General features: G+C 41.9%; 1 protein-coding gene across 1 annotated transcript in view; it reads right to left on the minus strand.

The window, feature by feature from the left end:
* The window catches only part of LRP6 (LDL receptor related protein 6), a 73,300-nt gene that overhangs the window by 25,737 nt on the left and 33,121 nt on the right, over nucleotides 1-14,442 (minus strand). Inside the window, exons 6-7 of the mRNA XM_026679261.2 lie at nucleotides 12,321-12,717; nucleotides 10,860-11,031 (exon numbers count right to left, since the gene is read on the minus strand). Of these exons, the coding sequence (XP_026535046.1) occupies nucleotides 10,860-11,031; nucleotides 12,321-12,717 (569 nt within the window). The remainder of the gene's footprint in view (nucleotides 1-10,859; nucleotides 11,032-12,320; nucleotides 12,718-14,442) is intronic.

Consider the following 14,442-nt stretch of genomic DNA (forward strand, 5'->3'; position numbering starts at 1 on the left):
CCTTATTTTATGAGAAACACGGGTATGTGCCTTTCTGCATTAACTTTATCTGCCAAACAATCTTCTTTGATACCATTTCCTGCTACAAATTCCATGGCACCTAATTGGAAACTATTAGGCTTCATATTAGACATGGAGGGGGGGAGGGGCGACCGTGATGGCGCAACGGTTAGAATGCAACACTGCAGGCTAACTCATTGCCTGCTGACAGGAGTTCGATCCTGAATAATGGCTCAAGGTTGACTTAGCCTTCCATTCCTTCAAGGTGGGTAAAATGAGGACCAAGAATGTTGGGGGCAAATATGCTGACTCTGAAAACTGCTTAGAGAGGGCTGTAAAAGCACTGTGAAGTGGTATATAAGTCTAAGTGCTATTGCTATATAGAAGTCTGACTCAGGATCTCAGTCGTATTTTTCCCCAACTCTTTCTCCAAGTCAATGGGTTTTTGACATGTTCTTTTTTCCAGCCTTGAATGTGGGAGACACTTTTTCCATATTTATTCAGAAATTCTGTCTGCACTATAAAAAAATAAATAGCTTCTCATGGGAAATAGATTTATTTTGGCTATGCTGGCTATTGCAAGACATAACAAAGATAAATTACTGATTTCAGAACTTGAATACTAGAAGGGACTAAAGTGAAGGAAAAGCAGAAGGAGAAAAAAAGCAAGCCAATTTTTAATACTGATTAATACTTGGACTTATAAAGTGACACAAAATGTAATGACAAGAGAAACATTAGCCACTGGTTAACCACTGGTGGCACAGTGGTTAGAATGCAGTATCGCAGGCTAACACTGCACACAGCCTAGAGTTCAATCCTGACAGGGTTCAAGGTTGACTCAGCATTCTTATGAGATCAGTAAAATGAGGATCCAGATTGTTGGGGGCAATATGCTGACGTTGTCAACTTCCCAGAGAGTGATGTATAGCACTATGGGGTAGTCTAACTGCTATTGTTATTAAGAGATCTTTGAAGAATGGGGCCAGAAATTAGCAGCTATAGCATCAACAGTATTAGTAATGATGTCTACTTCAATTTGATAGACTATGTCCAAAAGAAAGTACTAAAAGCGGCACTATAAATTACAGTCCAAGAGAATGATTTGGAAAAGGCCACTTTACTGGATATATAAAAGAACATGTCTGAAGTTTTAAAAATTAAAAGGGAAATACAAATACAAGAGAATGATCTGGAAATGTTTTCTTATTGGATCTACAAAAGAGATGGGTTAAAACCTTGAAAAAACACTGTACAATGGGATAAAGAACTGGGGGGAAATCAAATACTATGACAATATTTGATTGAATTCGAGATTAAGCCTGTTAGAAGTAAAAGGGAGGAATATAAATTTGTTTTATTGGATTGAGGTTAAGATTTTTTTAAAAAGTTCTACAAGCCTTTATGGATTATTTGCCGATACAAGGATTGAAAAGCTGATGTTTTAGGGTTTTGCTTACAAAGAAGGGATGTGATCTGTTTGTAACTATACAGGGGGTAAAGAATGATTACATTTGTTTATATTTATGAGGAAGGTTGGAAGTCACTTCTTTATACTGCAATTTTTTCATCCCTTTCTCTTTTTTATGGCTTGCACTTTTTATTCTTTCTTTTTCTATTCCCTTTCTCTAAGTTTAGTTTTTACTGTTGCAATAGTAAAAAAAAAAATTATTAAAAACTACAGGTATATTTAGAAAAAGCAGCAGGATAAATGGAGAAATGTGACTCCAATATACGGTACTTAGAAAAATATCCCAATGACAAAACGACAAGACTTGTTTACACTAAATTCTATTACTCCAAATTATTTTTCAAAAATGATACCAATCACTAACCTGGATTTAAAACTGTACTGAACTCATAAAAATGACGACTTGCCACTTTTATTATGGCTTGCCCCTTAAAGCAACTGCTTCTTTTGCAAAACACTCAGGCCAAAAGGGTCTTTGGAGAAAGGATACTAGATACAGAACTCCAAAATGGAGGTCAGCTCTTTTTCAGCCCACACTAGAATTCCTGCAACTTATTCCAGAGGGCAACCAGGCAGAGAGTTTAGTCTCTCCTGCCCAATTTTACTCACTTATTTTTATAAGGAAAATAATGAAATTCTCTCCATCTAGCAAGCTTTTGTTGTTGTGGGATGAGTAATTCACCCAAACTAGGGAGCTGATCCAAGTCCATTTTCCTGTTCCAAGGTAGCAGAGCCACTGCCCTTCAAGTGTGGAGAGCAGCTGCTGGAGAGGTGACCCCAAATCAGGCTTGAACTCCCATAGTGCTGGAATGGTTTCTTTTTGTGTGTTTAACTGCTGCCTCCTTTTGAACTTCTGGGATGGGTCAGGGAGAGACAGTGAGTGGAACCAAACATTATAACAAAGAGAGATGGGATGGGATTCTGCTGCAGAGAAAGGGAGGAAGGTCATGGCTGGGCTTCCTTCCTTTCACAGAGCCATCTAACTAAGGAAGTCGAGGTGACAGAGATGATCCACCTTCCAACCAGATGTTCCTGCTCCAGTTCAGTGGCTTGTTCTGTCATTTATTATCTATGATTTCCTCTTGGAGGAAAGTGCAGACTTGGTATGTTTTATAGAGGCTGGCTGAGAAGGGAGCAGGAAATCCTTTCCTTTGCTGCTGTCTGCTAAAACACCGTTCCCCAAACTTTGCGGGTTTGTGGCCCGGCCCGGAGGAAGGGAAGAGGGGCAGGCAAATTGAGCTGTGTACGTGCACACATGCGCCAGCTTAGGCCAGCTGTGAACAGGTCCCGGCCCACAGGCTGGGGGGGGGTGGGAGAGGGAGAGAGGGAGAGAGAGAGAGAGAGAGAGAGACAGAGACAGAGACAGAGAGAGAGACAGAGAGACAGAGACAGAGACATATGGAGTAAACAGACAGACAAGGGACATTTCCTCTAATAAAATGAACACCGTCTCAAGTCACAATCATCTGATCACAAGATGCTGCAACCATCATGAATTCAGGCTGGTTGCCAAAGCACCTGAATTGCAAGCATGTGATTTCGGGAATGGTGGGATAATCATAACTTCAAAGGATGAGAAGTAAGAAGCCACTTTTTCTAAGGCTGTCATAATTTCAAACCATTGTTAAACAAATGTTTGTAAGTTGAGGATTACATGCATATGTAGCTTCTATATTGTTTATGTATAGTAACTACTGTATATAAGCCACACCACATGTTATTTATTATATATAAGCTACAAACTGTATATAACAGGGAGCAAACCCCAATTTCCTTGCACTAATGATGTAACCTAGTTGGATAATGAAGCATCTGTAAGCAATCAGCCAGGCTCAGAGAGTACCACAATTCAACCCTGAGCCACAGATATTCTCTTCTATTGGATTCTCTCACCGTATGCAGAACTTACTACACTTTTAAAAATTTGCATATATTGGATTTATAGCTATCTTCCTTATTTAAATATACAAGGATGACAGTTTTACTATCCTACTATGAGAGGGGAAGATGGCCCCTAGGAACAACCCAGAGGTGATATTCAGCAGGTTCTGACTAGTTCTGGAGAACCAGTAGCGGAAATTTTGAGTCATTCGGACAACTGGCAAATCCCACCTCTGAGTGGCCCCACCCCCATCTATTCTCTGCCTCCCGAGTCCCAGCTGATTGGCTGGGTCTTCTTTGGTTGCCCTGCACAGGAGAACGGAGCTGGAAAGTAGGTTAGTGGGGTAGGGAGGGAATGGAGATTTTACAGTATCCCTCCCTTGCCATGCCCACCAAGCCAAGTCATGTCCACTAAGTCACACCCACAGAACTGGTAGTAAAAAGTTTTGAATTTCATCACTGGAACAACCCCAGAAGCAGACCCGTTCTTTGGAAGCCAATTAGCTCTTCTATGTTGGCCAGCTTCCATCTTTAGTTACTGTAAAAGGATTTGTTTCTCACCTAGCAAGCATCAATCCCAAGGAAAAATGAGAAGGAAATGCCAGTATTTCAAGATGGCTGCCGAGAAAGTAATATGTTTGCAGGTTATTACAGCTAAGTAACTTTGTAGTAAGACAAGAAGTGATGATCAAGCTTTTCCACCCATTCAAGATGACCAAATACCTATTACAGTAAGTGCTTCAGGTACAAAGCCCCCCCTTTTCAGATGGAAACACAGTTTAAATAAAATAAATTCCCAAGTAGGGAATATTGATTTACGAACAGAAAGTGAGAACAGGCTACAAGTAACAGCTGCTTGTTCTTTTCCTGACTCTTGAGACTGTATTTCATGTTCCTTAAATAGAGGTCCTGTCTAGCAAAATTCCTGGCTCCTCACAAGAGTATTTGAGAAGAAGAGAAAACAAGGCAGAGAAGAATATTTCAATGCAATTCAGTACATCGGTGCCAAAACTCTACACAGTCAATAGCTTTATATGGTAAGGATTCTTCTCAAAGAAATCAGAAAGTCTGCAGGCAAGAATCTCATCTAAATTTCAGCCATTCTCTTTAACTTTTGGAGCTGATTTTAACCACAGTGTGGATGGATTTCATAATTTAAGATGGCTCTTAACTACACGGATAAGAACAACAGAAAACATATGTGGCTTCCCATATCACACACTAGTGACCAAGCTCCAGGTGCACAGGTGTCCTGCTCTAGAAGATACTAGCAAGCAAATATGCCAACTCAGATCTGCAGGGCAACGGATGTACAGAAATGTTCAATTGCTCTTGAAGTCATACGTCCCTTTTAAAAAATAAACTGCCAATCAATTTTCAAGTGATACCAATCTTTTTTTTTTTTTTTTTTTTTTTGGCTGCTTCCGAATGGCTTTACTGAAATTATTCTTTTCTCACAGCCTCTCATGCAAGGTTCAGCTCCATAAAGCATTGACAGGGATTGATGATGAATCCCAACGACCAGGAAACCTGACCCAGAAGGGGGTCGAAGAAGTCACTATGGCAGCCAAGACCAAAACCCTGCACTTTTTATGTGTGATTGGCGTCATGACTTTTTTCAAACCCATCTTGACTTTTACAGATGTCCCTGTGGAGCAATCGATACTTCCTTTTATTTATTGGTTTACTTATTTTAGTTACCTACTGCCCAGATGATTTTGGGCGGCTTACAACTAACAACCAACTTATTAAGAGAAAATACCGCAAACCAGAACAGCAAAGTACAGAAGCAAAACAAAATGGAAACAAAACTTCCTTCAATATTCAAAAAGTTTAACTTTAAGGATAAACCAACCCAAGAAAAGTAGAATAGAGATTTGACTCTGGAATAGATATCTGAACTGCAAAGTGACCTACTTTTGCAGAGTTGCAAGAGTTGTGTGTCCTCTGGATACCTGTAATGTAAGTCAGACCTACATACAGGTATTTGGGGCTGTATTCTATCAGTATTTTTGAACTCAGCACACAAAAGTGCCAGAGGGCCACTGCACTTATCCATATGCAGAGGGAAAAGTGACAGAGAGGTCCAATAGAATAGAAAATTCTTGAAAAAATGGGGGGACTAAAAACATGGAATCTCTGTAAAAGACCTGAGATTTGCCACACGAAAGTAGTTCCGCAACAAATTCATATTGAATGTATGGCTGTTCCAAAGAAGAGAACATTTTGAACAGTATTATGATTAACACTTTACTCTGTTCTACTTCAGCTAGTGAATGGGGTGACAGAAGCTACTGAAGATTTGCAGAGCAATCTCCAAGGGATCCTTCTTCCTTCAGAAATCTTTGCATGAATGGATCGCAGAAATCGCTTTAACTTAGACATTCTGCCTCTGTGCATTTTTTAAAGCTTCAAGGAGAGCACCACAGAAATTTGGTCAAAAGTTGAGGACTATCTACATTGTGAAGTTTGTCTTTTCTCCATAAAAGATGGAAATATTTTTGCATCTGCTTTCCCTGTTCCAAGAAGACATTTTAAAGACCTATACAATTTTAATATTTAGCAATTGTCATAGGCATTACTACTTTTAGTAAATCTTACTAGACTGACTATAAAGCCAATGCACATTTATGGTATTAGCATTATATTCTGCCTGGAAACAGACTTTAAAATGTTTTTAGAAAGGGCTGTGTAATTAGGGCCTCAGGCACACACGCCGTATCAAAATTCATTAGGATGTGTTGGAATGGTTGGATCAGCATAGAATTACAGAAAGCAGCAAGTTGGCGAGATCTGTTTCGTCTGCATTCTTCCCTCATTGCACAAACCCTGGCACTTGGTCAATTTCTCCAAGCCTCCCCAGTCTCATTTCTCTCTTACAAAAAGTGGTGCAAAGGGAAGTAGGAACCGAGCAGCAAGTCTAAAGCATGATAAAGCCGTGATAAAGCTGCCTTGGAGAGAAAAAGCAAATCACAAAGGGTTAGGATAATGGGTTGGTTTCCCCGCACCCCAAATTCCTGTGCAGGAAAGGAATGAAGCAGGCTTTCCAAAAAGTACATCTGGAACCTTCTCCTGCTTCGGACTCTTAACGTTGGAGGAGGAGATGCTTATATTCCATACCGTGAAAATTGATCAGATAATGGTTAGTGTTTTGGAGGAGGGATAAGTCTGCTCCAAAGCTCACCACAGTGGTTGTTGGAGTGTTTTGTTTTTTTTAACCTTCATATAATAAAAAACACAAAGATCAAAATTAAAACTCACAGAGACCCAGCTGCAAGGATGCAGACTGTTTAAAAGGGGTGCCAGACAGATCCAATGAATCCATCAGTGCTGGATGCTTTGAACGGAATCCTCATTTTAAGACTGGCCGCGTTGGTGATTTCATGCCCGCCCCGCCCCCTCCAATTTCATCTCCAGGCAGAAAATAAACATGTAATCCCAACCAAACAAAGCAGATCATGCATTTTTAACCTCATGGCATGACAGGGAAAGAAAAGGAAGCCAGTGAGGAATTGTCCCTGTTCATAAACAGCCAACCGATTCAACAGACGTTTTGTAGGTGGAAAAAATTGATTGAGATAAAGAAGGAAGCCCCAAACCGCAGACTTCCCCCTTCTTCTCCGCCCCGCTCAGCTGCAGGCTGCAGGCTGCCAGATAAATAGGGAACAAAGGTTCCTGCTGAGACCCCTGCCAATATCCATTAGTCCCTGTGGAGGTTTTATTATCTGGGGAACAGCCACAGTGCAACATGAATCAGCAACCTTGGGGAAAAAAAACCAAAACCACATAATCATGTAGAAAACACAAGAGGCTTAAAAAAAAAAATTCTAAGATGCAAGATCAGGTTTTGCAAGAGCCCTGATTCTTTTCCTTTATTCTACAGAATTGTCACCTGAGAAATGCTGCTTGAGGAAAACAAAAAATATTACACGCATACACATTTTAAATTGGAAGTCTTAAGAGTGTCATTTTATGCACCGCAAAATGTTTGTGTATTTTGTTCTACACGTAGCGCTTGACTTACAACAGTTTGTTTCGTGGGCATTCCAAAGTTACCACATCACTGAAAAACAGTGACTTATGGCCATTTTTCTCACTTATGACCATTGCAGCATCCCCATGGTTACATGATAAAAAATTTTTTCAGATGCTTGGGAACTGATTCATATTTATGACGGTTGCAGTAACCCAGGGCCATGCAAACATTTTTTGCAACTTTTTGACAAGTGAAGACAATGGGGAAGCCAGATTCACCTAACAACCATGTTACTAACTTAACAACTGCTGGCGATTAAAGGTTGTAAAATGGGGAAAACTCACTTAACAAATGTCTCGCTTAGCAATAGAAATTTTGGGCTCAATTATGGTCATATGTTGAGGACTTCCTGTATTTGTTATGTGAATGGGTGTGATGACCCAGGGTGGGATACAAAACAAACACAGTCACAAAAAACAGGTGAAGCCCCTTTTATTCCTTCAGTTTGCTTCCAAGCTCCGAATATCTTTGACAGAAGACAAAAAAACTCCCACACAGTCACACGAAGAAGGAAAAAAGCAACACAAACCAGGCAAGATAAGGGCTGGAGGACGTCCACAGATAACAGAACACACACTGGGAAACACACCAAACTCAGAGAGGAACCATAAACTAGAGATATTTCCACAACACGCAGGTCCAAACTCTTATTCAGTTGTCACACCTGCAACCCACGAAGAGGATCATGGCCTTCTCCTCCCGAGTAGACCATGTCTTTCCCTTATCCTCTCCTCCCTGCCTGCCCTAGGATGGAGAGGCGATGGGCCTGGGCCCTCCCCTGACTGCTCAGCCGGCCTCTGCCCTTCCCCAGCCTCCTCCACCACCTCTGAAGCCACACTTCCGCTCCCTGTCAACTATTCCTCCTCTCCCTCAGAGTCAGTCTCCACCAGGGGCATGACAAATGGGGATCACTCACCATTGTTTAGAATGCGTATCTTTAAGAAACAAACAATGCAAAATGAACTTTAAATATTCCTATTTATTTTCTATTGCTTCCTTCCCCACTGGGGTATAGCTCACGAATTATGACATCCAGCCAAAGAGAGTAAAATAAGAAATTTACAAAGGTAGCCCTCGTCTTACGACCTCGATTGGGATTGCAATCTTAAGTCTTTGAGTGAAGCAGTCCCTAAGCAAGATGCCTACATGACCGCTTCACGCAATGACGGCTGTCCTAGTTATGGATGTTAAGCAACAGTGCTGATAGTTAAGCGGGAAGAGAAAAAGAAAGGGAACTTTTAGAGCCGTGGTGGTGCAGTGGTTAGAATGCAGTGTTGCAGGCTAACTCTGTCCCACAGCCAAGAGTTTGATCCTGACTGGCTCAAGGCTGGCTCAGCCTTCCATCCTTCTGAGGTCGGTAAAATGAGGATCTAGATTGTTGGGGTCAATATGCTCACTCTATAAACTGCATAGAGAGGGCTGTCAAGCACTGGGAACTGGTATACAAGTCTAAGTGCTATTGCTATTGCTAACTCCCATGGCAGTTTGCAGAAATGGAGTTTGGGACTTCAGGATCCAAGCTTCCTTTTTGCAGTGAAGCACATGAGTTTCTCTCCCCTTCTGTGATGGGCTGGAGAAATGAACCACAATCACAAAGGTCCGAGCTGGATTTCTACCCTCCCCCCACCAGTGCCCAGATTGGAAGGAAAATCCTTTGGTAGGCAGCAGCCTGACAGTCTTCCCTGCTAGTTTTCTCACTGTCTTTCTGGAGAAGCTACCAAATCAATTTGCAAATGGTGATCTCATAATCACAACATCCCCACGGACACATTATCAACATTTGGGCACTTGATAGCCAGCGAGTTTTTAATCAGAATTTACATCTTTACAGTTTACAATATGAGATTACATCCCAGGGTGATCTAATCTCCATTCGCGATCTTTCTGGCCAGTTTCTGATAAGCAAAGTCAATGGGGCGAGCAGGATGTGGTTAGTGACCTGATTCACTTAACCATGGAAACTAAGATTTAAAAGTGGACACAATTTGCCTAACAATTGCCTTGCTTAACAACTGAAATTCTACTTCCCAACTATGGCTGCAATTTAAGGATTATTTATTATCTATAGGAAGCTACTCTCCAAATTACTGAAAGAAAGAACCAGATCTTGAGGAAATCTCCTGAGCAGTGTTTGTCAACCTTGGCAACTTTAAGCAATGTGGACTTCAGAATTCCTACTCCAGAAGCTGACAGATAAAAGTTTCAGGGATTCTTAAAGATCTACTCTAGATTTGAAAATTATCATACTTTCTTTGCCCTATAGCAGGAATCTCCATCCTTGACCACTTTTAAGACTTATGGACTTCAGTTTCCAGAATTTTGGGAGTTGAACTCTACAAGTCTTAAAAGTTGTCAAGGTTTGAGATCCCTACCCTAGAAGAATGGCATTATCCATTGATATAGTGACAGGAACAATGTTCTTGAGATCTTTTTTCTTTCTTAGCCTTCTGAAGAAATGTGTTTGTATGTATAATACAATTTATTTCAGGGAAGCTTGTCCAAATCTGCTGAAAAGATCGGCAAGTCAATATGGGATTCGGCTGCTAGTTTTGGAAGATTGGAATACCAAATATGAAGCTGATGAGTTGAGAACTTGGAAATCTAACCTATTAAAATACTATGCAGCTGTGGCAGCAGCTGAAAACCAAGGACTTCCAACATTGGTGGCATCATACAGCAGTTCCCTCAGTACTGTCCATAAACCATTCAGATGATTCAACCTTTCACAGATGATTCAATAGGCAGCAACAGGAAAGTTAGATCATGACTGGAGAACATCAGCAGCTCATATTACCGTGTTTCTCCAAAAATACGACCTACTCAGAAAGTAAGTCCTAGCTTGATTTTTACACATGAGCCCAATATAAGCCCTATCCCCAAAATGAATCCTAATTCAGATTCCACCCACTCCAGGGTGAACAGGTAAAAATTAAGCTAGGGCGGGGATGGGGGTGGTGGAACTGCCCTACTACTTACCTTTGGATAATTGCAGCCAGGCCTCGCACATCTCCGTTTCTTTTGCTGCAGCTGGAAAAGCTTTCCTGAAGCCTCTGTAGCTGATAACAGAGCTCTGTATCAATCCGGAGCTCTGTTACTGGCTGCAGAGGCCTTCAGGAAAGCCTTGTTGGCCTTGCCAAATGAAGAAGTCCCTGAAGGCCTCTGATAGAGAAAAAGAGGCTGGGGGCAATGCATGCAAGTGAGGTGAGTCAGTGGACCACCCCACCCCCGAAAATAAGACCTGGTGCCTTTTTTGGTGGAAAAAAATATAACATGGGGTCTTATTTTCGGGGAAACACAGGTAATATGTAAATCCAACAATTATTGATTCTGATTCTAAAATCTGTTTTCTTGTAACTGATCCTAGCCATTCGTTTCTCATCAGGAACATAAGCTGAGCCACTGACACAAATACAACATCTCAAGGAAGTACTTTGAATATTGGGCTAAGGAAGAGAAATGGAAACAACAAACCTCAATTTTGTCTGTTTTGGCATCTCCCCAGTATATCATGTTTTCAATGTAATCCAGTGCCAATCCATTAGGCCAACCAAGTGAGGTATTTACCAGTACAACTCGGTCAGATCCATCTAAGGCAGCCCTCTCAATCTTTGGAATCTCTCCCCAGTCGGTCCAGTACATGTAGCTAAAAGGAAAAGGGTAAGACGGAATAAAACAGGGGCTGGAAAAACCGTGCAGTAGTAGTATTCACTAGAGACTAAACTGTGCTTACTTTGGCACGTGGCCTGTACTTTCTGCAGTTGAAATTATTTTGTCTTAAACATATCTGCAAAACTGTCTGGTTGAATTCCCGTGACAATCTGCGGTATAATTCTCATAAATGTACACAGAATATATGCCTTTCCCCCCCCCACCTTTTGTTCAATTCTGAACGATTCTGAGAAACTGCCTGGACAAGTCTCTGCGGTTTTCTTGGCGAGGTTGTTCAGAAGTGGTTTGCCATTGCCTCCTTCCTAGGACTGAGAGAGACTGACTGGCCCAAGGTCAGCCAGCTCTGGTCTCATGCCCAAGGTGGGACTAGAACTTACAGTCTCCTGGTTCCTAGCCACTACACCAAGCTGGGTCTTGTCCAACATTAGATCAGCCTCTCGATTTGCTGGGGGAAAAAATTCCCAAGGACCATCATTTTTTTCTCCCCTTTTCTTAAAAGTGTAAGGGGTGATTACAAAGACATCATAAAAGCTAATGTTTTAAATAGGTGAATCCACACTGCATTCAAGTTGCAGATCTGTGACAGAGCTAAAATGTTTTACACCCTATTACTCATGGGCTCAAAAAAAAAAAAAAAAGACTAACGCAAATGGAAAGCAACCTAAAACTGCCTCAGTTCACTATTATAAGAAAGGGGGAAAAGATCAGTGTTCAAACAGGTTCACAATAGCTTACAAAAAGGCAACTCAGAAAATGTGTAATGGCGCACTGTGGGGATCCCTTGGGTAACAATGCAGAAGATGAAGCAGATGGGCTGCACTTTTTTGATTTTGTTATGGTTTCAACCAATCTACTGCAGCCTGGTCAATACCCTAGGAAATCCATGTAGACATTTCAGGCGCTTTTAAAGGGGGCCTTATATTCCAGGCTAATCTTCAGTTCGTCATCTACATTTCTCATCAGTTTCACACTGTAAATCAAATCTCATTTTGGAGGAAGAGAGCAGATGAACTGGACATGTTCGTTGGAATTATGGCTACTCTAAAACAAGCTAGAAAGCTTTTATTGGTCCCAAATAATCTTAACTTAGGTACTCTAAAACCGAGAACGATCAACAGAAATTATTTACGGTAAGGAAATAAAGGAAGGTTCGTATTTCTGAATCAGGGAAAGCATCTTGAAATGAACATTAGATTTGACTTGGAGAATATGGTAATTCTTAATTTTTTAAAACCCGCATAATATAAAAAGGGGGGCCCTTACCCAATCATAGGATCCAAAACTATAGCTCTCGGCTCTTCTAGGTTTTCTGAGATCAAGATCTTCCTCATAGTCCCATTAAGCCTTGTGATTTCGATGCGGTCTGTCCCCGTATCCGTCCAGTAAAGATTTCGGGCCACCCAATCCACAGCAATGCCATCCGGGTGTGCAATTTGTGCCTGTACAACAAACTGGCTAGCCGAGCCATCGAGGAACGAACGCCTGATGGCTCTCACTTCATCATCTGTCCAATAAATGTACCCTTCCACAGGGTCATAGTCAATGGCAATGGCGTGACGAATGTCTTCCAACTGCAGCACAATATCCGTGAAATCTGGAGTGTCCAAGGAGATCCGCCTCAAATCCGTCCTTCGGGCCAGCAGTAGCAACTCCATGGCTCCTGTATAGATAAATCCCAACAAATTAGAATTAAAAGTCACTTCTACGGCCGCCTACCTCTTTGTTGAAAACATACAGGAACGTCATGGTTATGTAGATCTCAGTGACATCACGGGTAGCCAATGGCTGATCCAATGTCAGTCCATGAGTCCAGCAGTGGGGAAATGTTAGCAAAGGAAGAAATGAAGCCATTAACCTTTGCAAAGTGGTGGAAGAAAAAGCTCAACATTTCCTACGAATGAAGGCAAATTGAATTGTTGAAGGTAGCCAGGGAAGTGATTGAAGCCTGGGAAATGGCCCTCTTGTTAGTTAACAGGAGTGCTGATTTATCACAAGCTTCTCAAGTACGTAGGAGCCCAGGACTGGCAGCCCTAGGAAACGACAGCCAACAGCCAACCATCAGTACACCAAACTATCAATAGGAAGCCCCGCCCAACCACATAAATACAACATACAGAATAGCTCACAGCACACATTTCAGTATAGAGAAGTTTCCTGACGATGGGCTCCAGCATGAGTCCAAAAGCTCGGAAAACTAAACCTCTAGTCCCGGTGACTGACCTAGACTGGTTCCTCACTATTTCCTCCTTGCGGCCACCTCAAGACTCTGGACTCCCCTTGCCATTAACCGCTTAAGAACAGCCATCTGAACTCATCACTTTGATCAGCTTAGAAATGGGAAGAGATGCCTGGCAGATGTTCCAGCAGAGCCATTTCTCAAACTGATCAACTGGCCGGTAGAAGCAGATGCCTGGGGTCCCAATGCTGAGGGCGCTGGGGTGCCAGCAATCTGAAGCAAACATGCCTAGGAGGAAGGGAGCAGCGAGCAATTTCTCCCTCTCCCATCCTGCAGTCCCCCTCAGAACAACTACTTTTCTGTGATGGAATATCAGCAATTTGAAACTGCAAGTCGCTTGGGAGGGGGGAGCTTTCCCTCTGCTTCCTCCCAGATACATCACCAGAGTTTGTGCTTGCTCTGCTGTGCAGCGACCCTGATCAAGGCAGGCAATAAATCTGTGTGAACAGCAACACGGGGAATTCACAGATGTGGCCCCCCAGACCTTCTGATCGCATCAGCTTTCAACTGAAAATGTTGATCATCCCTGATTGATTTATTTAACAATCGCAGTGATTCACTTAACAACCAGTGGCAAGAAAGGTTGTGAAATTGGGCAAAACTCACTGAACAACTGTCTTGCTTAGTAATATATATTTGGGGCTCAATTGTGGTCGTAAGCCGAGGACTACCTATCTGTATTTTTGTTTAGCAATGGAAGAAATCATATACAGATTATGCCAAGGATGTGCATAACATTCCGGCTGTTCCTTCTAAAGCGAAACCGACTGATTCTTCACTTAAGATTGCATCAAAAAAAAAAAAAACACCCCAAAAAAACCCCCGCAACCACATATGAATGGCATGACCAATATCAGGGAGTGTTTTACACACCACAAACACCTCTAAAACAACTCTGTAAGCCACTATAAGATCATCTTACCAGCAGCCCTTTTTCCCCGCTTCTGTCTCTTACCTTGGCTGGCTCTTGTTCTCTAGGATTATTTTGGCTCCAAGTAGTAGCGAACGGAGCTTCTGGTCCATATTTATGCTTAAGGCTTGTTTTGAAAGCAGGCAGCAACAGAACTTAAGTGGCCTGATGGTGCTATCAGCCATAAAAATCACTTAACCACAGATTTAATTTTATGCGAGTTCCTAAAAAAGGTTTTT

The sequence above is a fragment of the Notechis scutatus genome, chromosome 6 (assembly GCF_049901735.1).
Source record: "Notechis scutatus isolate UNSWTSFEM ecotype Mainland chromosome 6, rNotScu1.2, whole genome shotgun sequence".
Lineage (NCBI taxonomy): Eukaryota > Metazoa > Chordata > Lepidosauria > Squamata > Elapidae > Notechis > Notechis scutatus.